Source organism: Protobothrops mucrosquamatus, unplaced genomic scaffold (genome assembly GCF_001527695.2).
Source record: "Protobothrops mucrosquamatus isolate PMUCROS unplaced genomic scaffold, P.Mucros_1.0 scaffold6, whole genome shotgun sequence".
NCBI lineage: Eukaryota > Metazoa > Chordata > Lepidosauria > Squamata > Viperidae > Protobothrops > Protobothrops mucrosquamatus.
The window spans coordinates 4,222,006-4,238,167 of NW_015386393.1; the positions used below are offsets into that span (position 1 = coordinate 4,222,006).

Sequence of the window (16,162 nt, forward strand, 5' to 3'; positions counted from 1 at the left end):
CGTTGCTTGAGCAGGGTCCGTAAGATTGTCTGGGACACTACACATCATCTTCATGACCTGTTTTTCTTGTTACCTTCTGGGAGGAGGCTTCGTGGTATCCAAAGCAGAACAACCAGATTCAGTCACAGTTTTGTTCCATACAGTAGCAACCTTGTGAACTCTAAAGCTTCCTCCTTCCGTTATGTATTCAAGATGGACAGTGAATAATATTTATATGTTACTTATATGTAAGGGTGTAGGTCTATACCTATGTTGTATATAGTATGTTTAAATGTGTGTTATGTATGTTTACACTTTGAGAGCAAGCAACTAAATTCCATTTTTAATGTGCACCATTGTGCCCACAGTAAAAAATGACAATAAAGATTATCTAAATATAAATCTATTATGACTGATTGCACAGTTGTGACCTCTCTCTTCACTTTTTAACTCCTCCAATGGACCACCACCACCACATTGTCCTCTGAAACCAGAACATCACACCCAGCAGCTAAGTTAGAACATAGAATCTGAATAAAGATTGGCAGTGAGCACAGCAACATTTTTCAAACACTTTAGTTTTCTGACTGACTCAAGGACAAGTGGAGAACGTATTAACTGACTATGAAGAAAGGCCCTAATTTTAGGAGAAACTGCATTCCTACTAAAGTAGGGGTGTCCAACGTTGGCAGCTTTAAAACTTGTGGACTACAACTCCCAGAATGGCTAGCTGGGGAATTCTGGGAGTTGAAGTCACAAGTTTTACAGTTGCCAAGGTTGGACACCCCTGTACCAAAGTGATGTTGAGTGAAAGGCCTCTTCAAGGAACTTCAAACATAGTCTGGCTTTTATAGGAAAACACAATTTATTACATAGCCTTATCTCAAAATAAGTAATTATCACTTAAATCTGATGCACCCAGAGCCAACTCGTCACAACATAGTTTCTTTGGTTTTACTTTAGCATGTTATGAAAAGCCAGCCCTTGTAAATGGCAAAGTGTGGTTTATGGTTTACTATCTTGTGTGATCTCAGTTAATTGTGGCTTATTGGATCAACAATGATATAGCACATTTTCTGAATTTAACCATAGATATTATTATTAGTAGTATTAGTTTTATTACTCTCTACCTTCAAATTAAAACACAAATGTAGTTCTTTTAGCTAAAATGAGATTAGAGTGTAACTGTTGGTTATCTTTTCTCTTCTGTCTGCAAATCAACCAAAAGGAGGTAAATTAGATCTTTGCTTCCCTCTATTGACAGGAAACATTTATACCAAGACTTGCCAAACAGACAATCTCTCTGCCAAAGTTATGTCTCATCATATCTCCATTCAGAGCTTTATAAATTAAAAGATCCTTTCCTAATCCAATTCACGTCACAATTCCCATCTCAGTCAGAATTCCTCTTTGGTCACAGGGACGAGAGGATGATGGGAGTTTGTAGTCTAATAATTTGTGCTGGGTTGGAAAAGAATTTTTTGGATATTTAAATTGCCCTTCAAGACTCCCAGGAAATGCCAGGGCTGTAGAGTTTGGAAAAATAACCTGAAGAAGACAAAGGTCAATCACTTCTATATTGTCTCTAAGAAGACTACATGGGTGTGTCCTTCAAGCTAGCTGGAGTTCAGATAAAGGAGTTTACCATCATCTAATGTACTTGCAAAAGAGATGGAGGAAATCAACCAGAAATTGACTAAACTAGCCAAAATAATTTTGTTCATAAGCCTTGACACTGGATTCATCCAATACAATACGAGTTTAATTGGATGATTGACTGATTTTATTCAGAGTACTATATGCTACCCCTTTCAATAACACTTCGGGAGTTGTGTGAACCTGACAACTCTTGTTAATAAGTCATAGATAACTTAGCATAGTGTGTAATCATAACCAGTGGAGAGTAAACAAAGCATGTCCTAATGGTTTCCTGAAAGTACTGTACTTGGAACATTTCCTATGTTGTAAGTTAATGAAATTGTACAAGTCTTAGCTAAGCTGAAGGCACCATGTGATAGACACCATCACTTCTAATCCTCTTTTTTCAGCCAGCTGAGCACCCGAGTTTAATGGGTGAGCACCCGAGTTTAATCAGAGGATAATAAAGGCAGGTGGGACAACAGCTTAAGTATCAACTAAAGACATATCAGGACACATCACATCAAAACAAAACAGACTGAAACACATTTGAGGAGAGCAACAACCTTTCTGCCACAATTGCTGTGCACAGAATAGGCCATGGCTGCTATTACTGGGATGCAGTATGTCAATCAATTCTACTTCAACTTGGAGATAGCCATACTGAGGTCACAACTGGTTTACAGGTCTCTGCGATTGAGCAGAATAATTTGAGAGGAAATCAAATTAGTTTTGTTTATTTACAGGGCTGATAGGTTGCCAATCAATCTTCTAGAATCTAATGATTTGTCTCTATAGTTTGTCCCCCCAATTAAGGGAAATGATTATTGCCTTATTGAAAGTAGGACATGTCCTTTCCCTAAGACTCCTTTAAGATTAAAAAAAAAAATTTTTTTGTGATCTAAGAGAGCTAGGATTATTATTAGCTTATCACAAATATAACTTTGCTGATCAAGGGGATCAAGAAGATGCTGGCCTCACAACTTCAGATGTAACTGGAAAATATTGATTGTCTGAACCCATTACAATCAAGCTTTGAGCCAGGGTAAGGATTAGATTATTTTGGCCATGTTGGTTGAAAGTCTACACTGAGTGTATCCTTTTTATCTGTGGACTTCTTGGGAGTTTTAGAGACAACTGACAATGGATCATTTGGATGCTGAAATCCCATACCTTCCTGTTGGGTTAGGTCTATAAAGGAATATATTTACATTACTGTATCTAGTATGTTACTTGCAAATAGGCCTGTGTCACTCATATCAGGCAGTAACTATCCATATTTCAATTATACCAAAGCTAGACTATTGCGAAACATTCTATATGGGGCTAGCCCTAAAAGGTATCCACAATTCCAACTGATGCAAAATGCAACACTTACACAAGTGAAAATATCTTATTTTACCCATATTGAAAGACCAATACGGGTTGATAATTATTTTCTAGCATATTTTAAGGTTTTTAATACTAAACAGAAAAGAGCTGTAGTATCTCAGTTCAAATATATCCAGAAATTGGAGTTAAAATACATTTTTCCATGAGAATTTGTAATTGCTTTTAAGAATTCTTTTGTTTTAGATTTCATTTTTAAAAACTTGGCTTTGAGCAACCAAGCACAATGGTAAAATACTGTGTGGAATTCTTTACCACAAATGTAATATATTTATGGAGCTCCAGAGTCTGTTGCAATGTATTATTTGAATGGAAACTGTACAATAAAGAGTTTGATATCTTTGACCACACATTAGAGGACTGGCCCATTGGGATCCATACTTTGGAAAAAACATATTTCATGTGAGGCCAGAACCCAAATATTACATATAGTATATCACAGCCCTTTATCTGAATAAAACAGCATAATTGAGAATTGCTTTGGTCAATCTGACTGGAATAAATTGTAGAGGTCATTTAAATATTATAATATTTCTTAAAAGGCATTATATATTCATATGTAAATTATATAAGCTATATAATCATTAAAATGTATAAAATATACTTTTTAGAAGGGAAAGAAGCTCTAGCCTATTATATAATAATCTGTATACTTAGGAAAAATGAGAAATAAAAAACCTTATATAAGCTACCAAAAATAAAACCTTAGGGAAAAAAGGAACAAAAATAATAGAACGTATTATTAGAAAACATTAAAAGGGAAAGAGAATAAACAAAAACAATTATCAAAATTAACAACAATCTGAAATCTACAGTTGCGTAATTGTGTGTATGTACAGATAATCCTCAACTTACAACACAATTGTGTTTCCATTGCTGAGCGGGGCAAAGATTGACTGAGTTCTACCAGATTTTACAAGGGTTTTTTTGCCACGGTTGTTAAGCAAATCATGAGGTTGCTAAGCAAATTTGGCCTTCCCCATTGACTTTGCTTGTCAGAAGCCATCTGAGAAGGTCACAAATGGTGATCACATGACCCTGGGACAGTGCAGCCATTATAAATCCATGCCATTTGTCAAGTGCCTGAATTTTGATCATGTGATCATGGGGATTCTGTGATGGTTGTAAGTGCAAGGACCTGTCATAAGTCACTTTTTTCAGTGCTGTTGTAGCTTTGAACAGCTGCTAAACAAATGGTTGTCAGTCAAGATCTTCTGAGTAGCAAAGTCAATGGGGAAGCCATTGTGGCAAGAAAGGTTGTAAAATGGGACAAAAACTCACAACTGTCTTGCTTAGCAGTGGAAATTCTGAGCCCAGTCAAGAACTACCTGTGTCGGATCTGTTAGTACCCTTATATCTTCCAGCAATGGATCCACCCCTCCCTTTGTGTGGTAAACCAACTCAGTGATCCTAGCTTTTGAATTCTTAAGAACTGAATGCCATTTCCTTTACCCCTTCCTTCTTTTAACATGCAGTTGAACTGAAATCTACCTGTGCATGAGACATTTCAAACCCTTCTGTGCTCCATTTGACTTCATGATTTTTGTTCAGGTAATCCTGTCTAACACTCCTCTGAACCTAGCTGAAATTAACTCTGCTGAAATCCAGCTTGCCTGTGTCATCCATTCCAGAACATTCATTTGATTAATTGCGGGGAAACTTATGCAAATCTTGCTTCTGAATAGTTAGACATCCCTGGGCTGTGCAATATATTTGCAGAGGACCAAGGCAAGGAAATGCATTCAGTTCTTAAGAATTCAGAAGCTGCATAAAAGACTTTTCCCTCAGGCAGTAGTGAGTGATGCAAAAAGGCTTAGCCTCACCAGACAGCCCCCCACCCCCACCCAACCCTGCACCCCATTACCTCATCCCAGCAACCATGAGGCTTTGAATTCCTGACCCACATGATGTCACTGTTGTGGCATCTGAAGCAGGCAAATCACACAGAAGGAAAAGAAAGATCTTGCAAAAGTGACTCAGGTCAGGAATTGGTTCTCAAAGATTTCCCATGGAAGGACAAAGATATTGTAATCCAGACTGAAAAAATTGATGAATGCATAGCCATCTACATACATACATGTATTCTTTCAGATATACCGGTAATCAGTTACCTTTACACTGCAGGAATTTCCAAAAAAATTTCACTTCTTGCAAGATTTATTTATAATAAAGGCAGGATACAAATAAATAAATTTATTGTATTTGTACAGCCGCCCGTCTTGCATAGTGACTCTGAGTGGTGCATATAATAAAACAAAATACAAAAAAGTAAACTTCATAAAACCTCAATTTAAATTTAAAATAAAGTATTGTTTCCTTAGCAGTTTTGTGTGCCACACACTTCCCCAAAGAGATAAGAGCTGTTTCCAAACCAAGACCTAAAATAAATACAATTACATTAAATAGTTCACAGTACAAAGTTTTTTAAAGAGGTTTTGTGTGTGTGTGTGTGTGTGTGTGTATTTTATCTGACTTCCACTAATATTACTATTTAATCTTTACTAATATTAAGAATTCTAATTATTTGATTGGTAGATCTATATTGTTTTAAACTATAATGTGATTTGCTTAATTCTGGTGTATCAGGTTGTAGAATTAATTGTGGTTTCTAACATGGCTTATGTTTTATCATAATGTATATATTTAAAGTATAAAGCTTATTTGGTGTAGTACAGGTAGTCCTTGACTTAAACCATTCATTTAGTAACCGTCTGAAGTTACAACAGTTCTGAAAAAAGTTACTTATGATTATTTTTCCTGTTTATGACCATTGAAGCATCCCGACGGTCATGTGATCAAAATTCAGCCGCTTGGCAACTGGCATGTATTTCAATCAATCAGAATAGAGCTGGAAGGGACTGGTTAATTGTCTTCACTGCTGGGAAGTTTCTCGTTAATTCCAAGTTGCTTCTCTCCTTGAGTAGTTTCCATCCATTTTTTCTTGTCTTGCCTTCTGATGCTTTATGAGAGTTTTATGATGGTTGCAGTGCTCCTGGATCATGTGATCACTTTTTGCGTACTTTTGACAAGCAAAGTCAATGGGGAAGCCAGAGTCATTTAACAACCCTGCTAGTAACTGCAGTGTTTTGTTTAACAACTATGCAAAGAAGGTCATAAAACCGGGCAAAACTCACTTAACAACTGCCTTGCTTAGCAATGGAAACTTTGGGCTCAATTATGGTCATAAGTCAAGGACTACCTGTAGTTAAAGGCACTGAGTTATAAACTAAAGCCAGAACTTTTATGGCTTTAAGGACCGGCAAGGGGAGGGGGCATAGTTCACACAAGTGGCTGGCAAGCACTTGTGCGCAGCTCCATTTGCAGAAGTGGCATGCAGCGCACCTGCCACTCAAGCAAATGGAGCGGGCACGCACTCGCCCGTTGCTAACACAAATGAGGATGTGTGTGTGTGTGAGCATACGGTCACCAGCTGTTTCCACGGCTCCGTTGCAATCCCCTCAGGGCCCACTAGTAGGCCTCAGCTCACAGGTTGGGGCCCCTGAACTATAAGATCTTGAGTTTGAGTCCTACGTCAAGCAGAAAGTCAGTTAAGCAGCTTTGGACCATTTTTTCAGCCCTAGAAAACCATTTTTGTAAATGCAAACCATTTCTGTTAATGTGGCCAAGAAAACTGCATGGCCATGTCGTTGTAGTCACTGGGAATCAATATTGACTTCAAGTGGAACATGGCACTGGACTGGGTTAATTGGGATTGCCTTTCTCTAGTTCCCTTTACCTGTGTCATGAGATCTGGCACGAGGGTCATTCCATGGGATAGAATAGAATAGAATAGAATAGAATAGAAGGGACCTTGGAGGTATTCTAGTCCAGCCCCCCCACTCAAGCAGGAGAACCTATACCATCTCAGACAAGTGACCTATACCATCTCAGACAAGTGACTCTTCTTAAAAACCTCCAGTGTTGGAGCACCCACAATTTCTGAAGGCAAGCTGTTGTATTGGTTAATTGTCCTCACTGTTAAGAACTTTAATTAATTAGGCAAAGCAATCTTGTAGGACCCAGAAAGTTTCTGTCACAATATCTGCCTTTTGGAACACCATCCCACCTGAGATTAAGTGAGCCCAACTTTGTTAATATTTCAGAAAATACTTAGCACCTGGGTGTTTTCATTGGCATATTGTTTGGGATACTAGGTGAGTTCTAGAGGGTTGGTGGCTTTCTCAGTGGCTACATTAAGTTGGCTTTGTTCTTGGTTATTGCTTTGTTGGTTTGTAAGGTTTTAAATTTGTTAGCCTCTGAGAGTTACGTTTGTGAGATGATTGGTGATACAAATTCATTTAAATAAATAAATGCCCAAACAGTGGGAAATGGGTTCATGGTTTGTGCATCTAGAAAACAGCCTTTTGCTCTGCATAAAGTGTGATCAATGAGTTTGTGGCTTAGTAGCTGTGTTTGCATGGAAATCTTAGTCATAACCCTTAGCCCTTTATGGCAGGGGTTTCCAAACTTGGCAACTTTAAGATTTGTGGACATCAACTCCCAGAAATCCTCAGCCTTGAACTTAAACACCATTAATAATGACAAAATCCTCACCAGTCAATTGCAAAAGGGAGCTTTACTTGGAACAGCTGACATCCTGCAAGGATGTAATTTTTAACACCACAAACAATTTCTGCTTATCATAGGTCCTTGAGAAAGACTAGACAGATGGATAAAAATGTCAAATGCAGCCTAAACATCTGGCTGATTGTGCAACCAATGATAATAGCATCATGTTTATTCAATAAATTCAAGTTTCTGGATTCGGATAATCCACAGAACTATGCACTAGACCAGAGGGCTGGGTTTGTACAACATACCAGATTAAAATGTAGTTGCTAGTTGAAGTGTCAGCGCATTGTGCAAATATAGCTTAGTGCACTGTTTGAGCCCACATTATATTTAGTTTCTGGTCCTCGGGGTTGGGTGAACCCAGTCAGTTGGATAGATTGAGTAAATCATGTTTCAGTTACTCTTGCGATAACTTGTGCTAAGGCAGCTACTATAGGGATGCAGGACAAGGAGCTCCATGGAGGCGAAACGGGGAACGAGCTGCCCAAATCCCGCATTTAGGATCCCAAACAGCGCGGCTTTAGTGAAAGAAACCTGTTGAATCTCTGCCTATCGCCACATCTATTGAAAAAAACGGCCAACCCGGGTACCGACGGGAGGAGAAAGAGAACTGCCTTGACCACTTGGATTTAATTTAGAGGGAGGGGATGCCCAGGACACTTGGGGTTTCTGGAAAAGACCCACACAGGAAACTCCCATCCTTCAGGAATTCGGCTCTTTGTGCCCTTATAAGGCTATTTCAACTCCTGGCCAATCAGCAAGAGGGAGGCGGCGCTCTCTTGGCCCCAAAACTTCGGGCAAGAAGAAGGAGGCGCGGAAAGTGGCGGCCCGCTGAGACGATCTTGAGCGCGTCTCGCCTTCGTTGGAGATTCCGTCCTGTTCCGGAAGAGGATGAGCAGTAACCAGTTCAACAAGGGCCCCAGCTACGGCTTGTCTGCGGAAGTCAGAAATCGGGTGAGAGTTGGTGGCAGGGAGGCTGTCGCGGCCAGGTGCGCCCTGGGCGCACGGCGACGACTTTGGAGAGGCGCTTCTCCGTGTGCCCTGGCGGAGGTGTGGCGCCGCGCCCTGAGAGAGGGTGGGGGCCGGGCGCATCCCATTAAAAAGGGAAAGGGGGGCTCGGTGGAATTAAGAAGCCGTCTTTCCTGCCTCTGGGTTTAGCTGCCTCAGCCCCAAAGAAGCAAAGGGGATTTGCTCCCTAGAATTCCTGGCTGGTGCTTGAACATAGGTTTTGGGGGCGTCGGCTACGGTTAAAAGTGGGCTAAAGAGGCGCTCTCTTTTCACTTTCTAATTTGGAGTCTTGCGCTCCTTCCACTTTCTAATTTGGAAGCTTGAACGTTGAAATGTTCCGTCAGGAAACTTAGGAACGTTCTATTTCGGAATGTTGGAACTCTGTTCTTGGGTGGCTTCGGCCGAGAACAAAAGTGAAGCGAAGTAGGGAGTGCAAACGAGCGTAGCAACAAAATCAGTATCAGATGAGCAACTTTGACTTACTCTCAGTTAAACTACCTCACTGGGTTGTGGGGAGCCCAAAAGAACCCGGAATGGTTGGCAACCTTGTATTTTTTTGAAGGATAGGTGTGATTTAAGAAATCTGTGATTGAAGGGCTGGGTAAGGAGGCCACGCTCTGAGCTTTCTTTTGCTGGTGGAATCGAGATCATTCTGCAACAGATTTATATTCTGCTTTTCTAGTGACTAAAACAGTGATATTGGTATTATTGTTGCTGTGCTTGTTGCTACTTGGCTTCAAGTCCAAAACCAACATCTGGTGATCATCTAGAAAGCCTTAACACAGTTTGTCACCTGGCAGCATCAGGACCACCTGTCCAGTCTGAGGCTGCCTGTCCAGTTTGAACACTGAGCAACGGGTCCTGCTGCAAATGCCTCCCAACAGCAGGTCTGGGAAGTTTGGAATGGCAGACAAACCTTTTTATGCCTTCCCACCTATGCAACATGCTCTCCCCCTCACGCCATGATTGACCCCGTACTTTCCTTTTACTCAAACAATTTTATTTCAGCAGGCCTAAGAGGCTTAGAATAAATAAAGATACATATCTGTTTCCTCTTGTTTTCTGCTATTATTTTGTTGCAATTATTTTGCTTTATAGTTTGAGGCTTTTTAAATTGCTGAGATATTTGCTATTAATTTCCTTTTGCAAGCCTCATGGAGAAAATTTGTGAGGTGGCTACGAATCAAAAATGACTTGATGGCACATAATTTTTGTATGCCTCCCAAAGCTGCTGGCTAGATTGGGTCTATAAAGATAGATAGATAGATAGATAGATAGGTGGGTAGGTAGATAGATAGATAGATAGATAGATAGATAGATAGATAGATAGATAGATAGATAGATAGATAGATAGATAGATAGATAGATAGATAGATAGATAGATAGATGCCTAAAAATACCCATGTTTTGTAATTTTCCCATATTCTTCATCCTGAAATGTTTTGATCACATCTGGCTTGGATAAACCTTGTTGAAAAGGACAATTTCTTTACAGAATTCAAGGTCCTTGAAATCTGTTGATCTGTTAAAATTCAATGTTTAAACTAGTTCTGGAGCCACATTACTTTCCCAAAGCACCTTCTCTTTTGTTTTCTTTTCTTATAGTACAGTATTATTTCATCTATATAAAAGCCACAATATTCAGTAGATTCAGCCACATTATTATTGTTGTGGTTATAATTACATAGCCGAAAGTCTCCAATAACAAAAGTACAGATATGATTAAAAAGTTTGATGTAAGATAACAAATAAACAAATTAAATACCTCCAGAGATATTACATAAAGCATTTCAAATCTGTTAATTTATTAGCAAAGGCCTTGTTTTTATAGCTGTAGTTAAAATGTGGCTGTTGACCCTGTAATTTTAGGATGTTTAGCTGAGAATAAAACATTTTTCAGAAATATCTTTCCTGGCCTTGAGTTTAACAAGGCCAGATAATACTCTGCCAAAAACTTTTGTAAAACTTATGCAATATGCAATATGCAATAAAATATGATTCACAGTTTCAAGGTCAATACCATTAGTAGAACAATACATTTGAGAGACTGAAATGTTTTGACATCTACTAATTAGCATATTTGATGCCAACATACTTAATCTGGCTTTTGCAAAGGCTAGATTTATTTACAGTAAATGGAAAATGCTAAGAGAAATAGGAAGCCACAATATGGAGAGGGTTCAAATTAGACTTGGAAGCAGAACCATTAGTTTGGGTTTTCTTAGGAGCCTTGGTGGGTCATACGAAAGGCTTTATTATTTTTGTGTGTGCCAGATTTAGAGTGTGTTTGTTCTTAGAGAAGTGATGGAAGGAGCTAATCCCTGAGAAAGAGAGAGTAGCAATTTGCAGAAATACCTTTAACCAGGCATCCTTGGCTAGGACGTGTGAAACAGTAAATTATCAGAAATGAATAAATTTCATCATCTTGAAATGCATGAGCAAAATGTCACTACAAGTGATCCTCTACTTACAACCAGTTTTCACACTTACGACTACTGCAACATCTCCATGGTCACGTGATCAAAATTCTGATGCTTGGCAACTGACTCATATTTATGACAGTTTGCAGTGTCTCAAAGTCATGTGATCACCTTTTACGACTTTCTGACAAGCAAAGTCAATGGGGAAGCCAGATTCAGTTAACAACCGTGTTAGTAACTTAACAACTGCAATGATTCACTTAACAACTGTGGCAAGAAATGTCATAAAATGGGATAATTTCTCACTTAACAACAGAAATGTTGGGCTTATTCGTGGTCATAAGTTGACCTGTACTTTTAGTGATTTGGTGAACACCTAAAAATTGTTCCCCAATTTATGTAGAGTAGTTTTCCCTTTCTGGTGACTTTCTTCTATGAGGTTGGACACAAGTGAGCAACCCAAAACAGGTCATTAGAATGTTAATGCCTGTATCTCTGAAGTCATTTTTTTTCTCCTAGGGCAGTGATGGCGAACCTTTTAGAGACTGAGTGCCCAAACTGCAACCCAAAACCCACTTATGCATCGTTGAGTGCTGGGTGGGTGTGGCCAATTGGGTGGGCGTGGCTGCGGTGGTAACGGCAGACTGGGTGGGACTAAAAAGTTCAATCAATTCCAACGTTGCAAGATTTTTTTTTCCTGCGAGAAGTTGAAATTGACTGATTGAACCTTTTTTTTTTTGTACACGGTGGCGGAGGCCTAAAGCAAAAAGATTTTATAAAACCCAGCTGAAGCCCTAGGACTGGGGCAATGGCGTGCGTGCCCACAGAGAGGGCTCTGAGTGCCGCCTCTGGCACCTGTGCCGTAAGTTCGCCACCACTGTCCTAAGGCTATGCAGGAAAGTCTTGCTTTTTTTCAGTGAAAGCTTTGAATTAAAATCAACTCTTAGTGGCTTCATAAACATCCCTGTGCTGTGTTCTTGGCAGTAATATGGACATGGCTTTCCACTGCTGCCTTCTGCATTGTTTTGTCAGCTTTCCAGTCTAGCTTGCTGGGCCTGGGATTTCATAGTGGTCACCTGTCCAAGCACTAAACAGGACTTTGGTTCTGCTTAGCTTTTTGGAGATCCATCTAAGTGTTCTTCAGTCTGATGAAAAAGCAATTCCATCCAAAGCAGTAAAGATTTACAGTAAAGAGACTGAGAAATGGGGAGAAGCGTTTTTGCAATTACTTACCGTACTTATTTGATAGCAAGAGATATGTAAGCTTATGCTATCTTCCCATGCACATACAATGACGTTTACAGCTTCTCCAATTTCTCATGCCTCAATTAAAACCACTGAAGAAGGAATACCTTCCACTGGGCTTTGTTAATGTGGGGAAGGGTCAGTGAAATTTCAGACTGCTAAAGACAGAAAACATGGTCAGCAACAGGGATTCTCATCTACAATTTGGAAGATGCCACCGAGAATGAAAAGATGTTCTCAACACCTAAGGGAGAAAAACAGAAGCTTTCTTTGCAGAGGGAAAAAAAATCCAAATCAAAATTAAGCACAACTTTTTTTCTCCCCTATGAATAGTATCTGTCTTAAAGGAATTTAGGACAAGATCTTAGCAAGGTGTGGCTTGATCTAAGTCTCTGAAAAGAGTTGAAATTTGTTCTGAAATTTGAACCAACTTCATTTCTGTCTTATTTCTAAAATCCTTCATTTGCTCTGTTTCCTGTTCCTTCTCACCCACTGGATGCTTCCACTTGTTTTCCTCTGTTGATTCCTGGCTTTAAACCAGGAGCAGCCACTCCTGGGAACATGGTGTAACCACACTCCTTGGGTCTGTGAGATGATAGAAATTTTTCTCTGCTTGACAAATTTTTCATTTAACAACAGAAATTTTGGGCTCAATTGTGGGTCATAAGTTGAGGTCTACCTGTACTTTTAGTGATTTGGTGAGCACCTAAGAAGTATTCCCCAATTTATGCAGAGTAGTTTTCCCTTTCTGGTGACTTTCTTCTATGAGGTTGGATGGATAAGGAGCACATTTTTGATCCCCTTGTGGGATCACTAATCTTTTTTTCCTCCTCAGCTGTCAGAAGGCTTGAACTGAATGTTAAAGAAAAAAAAGCCCAAGTTTTAAAGTTTTAATTGGATAAAAAGACATCTTGACTGAGGCTGAAGCATGAGAGTGAATCTGATCCCAAAGCATGTTTAACCCAAACTGTTTTTCGCACTCACAACCGTTGCCACATTCCCATGGTCACCTGATCAAAATTCGAACACTTAGCATTTGGCTCATAGTTATGACGGTTGCAGTGTCCTGGGGTCCTCTTGTTTACTTTTTGCGATCTTTTGACAAGCAAAGTCAATGGGAAAGCCAGATTCACTTAACAATCCGGTTACTAATTTAACAACTGCAGTGGTTCCCTTAACGACTGTGGCAAGAAAGGTCGTAAAATGGGGCAAAACTCACTTAACTGTCTCGCTTAGCAACAGAAATTTGGGGCTCAATCGTGCTTGCAAGACGAGGACTACCTGTATATATAAAAGATTCCCTTCTTACTCTTAAATTGATGCTGTGTGTCTTCCTCAGTCTTGGGTCCTCTGCCAGATGCTTGGAAGTTTGACGGTTCTGTGCAGGATCTTAGTTTTTCCTAGCATTGCGTTCTTCTGGACAGAGAGAGCTCTGATGCCGTTCCTGGGATCTAGTGGAGCCATTCCCCCAGCTTAGCGGTCACAGCCCCAAGTGTTTCCACCACCCCTGTGATCGCTTTGGCCTTTACTTTCCATTTCTTCTCTAATTCCGCCAAATGTACGAGGACAATTCGGAAACAAACCTCCGTTTGAGCACGTGCGAGAAATAGGCGGGGATAGCGATGCCCATCCTATGGCGCTGTGCGCAGTAGTTCAGTAGGCAGTGAGGAGTGGAAGAAGAAGGTTGTGTTGCATTTGACTAATCAGGGGTAGGCAACCTTGGCTCTTTTATGACTCGTGGACTTCAACTCCCAGAATTCCTGAGCCAGCCATGCTGAGGGGAAAGGGAGAGGTTTCCAAGCTGAGCCATGTTGGCTCAGGAATTCTGGGAGTTGAAGTCCACGAGTCATAAAAGAGCCAAGGTTGCCTACCCACGGACTAAACGGGATGAGTGAAGGTGTCGTACGTCAATGGTGTCGCATGGTTAAAGATGGACGAACTGACGTGCACGATGAGGCAAGAAGTGGCCGCCCATCTGTAGTCAGCGATGAACTCATGCAGGAAATTGACAAAAGGCCTGTGAAGTCTATCGGTTCACGGTATCTGCACTTTCTTTACACTTTCCCCAAATTCCGGTTCCGTTGGGATGTTTTTGATCACTCCCCCCCCCATAGCCCAGATTTGGCGCCGAGCAACTACCACATCTTCAGACACACACGAAACAGTGGCTTGCATTGCACCATTTCGACAATGACAATGCACTTCACGATGCTGTTACAGGATGGCTTCATTCCCAGGTGGGAGATTTTTTTTGCAGAAAGAATTTCAAACCTTGTAAGACGCTGTGACAAGTGCCTCAATTTGAATGGCGATTATATCAAAAAGTAATGTAACATTGTTGTTTTCTAATGTGTATAATAAAAGTTCTGTATCTGCGAGTGTCTGTCATTGGTAACCAAATGGAGGTTTATTTCCAAATTGCCCTCATATATGGATTGGTTTGCTGGAATAGGACAAAAATTATGGAATTACACTGTCAGAAGGAGCCCGTTTAGTCAGTGTACATCAGAATCCAAAATACATTGTCCTCTGCTTGAATAGATGCCAGTTGCCAAATGTCCGAATTTTGATCATGTGACCATGGGAATGCTAACAATGATCGTGTGAAAAACGGTCATAAATAATTTTTTTCAGTGTCTTTATACCTTCAAACAGTCACTAAATGAATGCTTTGGAATTCAAAACGTGGAGCATAAACTAAATTATTTGTCCCTGTCTGTATATTTTGATTGTGCAATCAAATTCTGCCACCATAAAAGATCAAAATCTTTTGGTTTTTGTTTTCCTAAAATGGAAATTTGCTATGTTCAGAATCCGTATTTTGTTTAAAAAAGCAATAGCAAATATGTATAAAGAAGGAAGAAAAACAGACAACTTAGTACTGTATGCAGATTGCACTTTCGAAAAGTGATAATTTTGTGGTTTAGGAGAAGGAGAAAAAAATGCTAAATGCAGTATAAAAAGATTTTTATTTCAAAGTCACCAGCTACTTGGAAAGGAACATGCCAATTCGGAAGTTGAGATCTCTGTCTCTCTTTCAAATGTTAGTTCAAGACTATCCCCCAAGAGAGAAACTGAAGAATGAAACTTGCACATGGTTTCCTATAATCCTGTTTCTTCTTTCTGCTCCCTCCTCCCAACAGACAATCCCAGTGCTCTCAGCTTCATACTTGTAATACAGAAGTAACGTTTCATTGCACAATGGGATGAGAAAGAAGTGAATCTTTGCTCTGGCTAATTATAATAGCTAATCAAAAGTAATACTTATTTTGCAGAAACTTTCTGTCTTGACTCTTTCAAGATATATAAAGATTAGTTTGCTGCAGTAGGACAAAAAATTATAAAGTTGGAAGGAGAAAGATTGGCCGATGAATGCAAGCCTTTGTTCAATGCCAGAATCCAATTTAAAACATTGTCTGCTTGAATGCATCCACTGTCCAACTTAACTGTAAAATTTGTCCTAATCAACCACAGCCTGCCTGCTTCTTACTTAATTCTATTTCCCCAAATTTAAACATCCTCTTATTCAAGAGTAATAGATTCTTATTCAGAGAAGTGGTGGAAAACTTGGTTCTGTGTTTGTCCTCGGGCCATCTGGGTGGCAGGAAAAAGTCTGGTGTTTGTAATCTGCTCCAGTCTTTAATTGCCAAAATTCTCAAGTTTTCCATTATTTCAGTTTTTCAGTTTAAAGGCAAAAAATATCTGGGCTTTCCCCCTGAACCTTAATGAGACTTAGGGGATGTATGATTTGGTGATTGCTGTTATGCTATGAAGATTTAAAATCAGCTTCCTTCTGTAGAGATTGTCGACTCTAGTTAGTACAGATAGTCCTTGACTTACAACAGTTTGTTTAGTGACCATTCAAAATTACAACAGCACTAAAAAAAGTGACTTATGACCCTTTTTCATAC

General features: G+C 39.7%; 1 protein-coding gene across 1 annotated transcript in view; it reads left to right on the forward strand.

The window, feature by feature from the left end:
• Positions 1-8,450: 8,450 nt before the first annotated feature.
• The window catches only part of CNN2 (calponin 2), a 35,855-nt gene continuing 28,143 nt past the window's right edge, over positions 8,451-16,162 (forward strand). Inside the window, exon 1 of the mRNA XM_015810009.1 lies at positions 8,451-8,532. Coding sequence (XP_015665495.1) covers positions 8,470-8,532 — 63 coding nt within the window. The 5' untranslated portion in view covers positions 8,451-8,469. The remainder of the gene's footprint in view (positions 8,533-16,162) is intronic.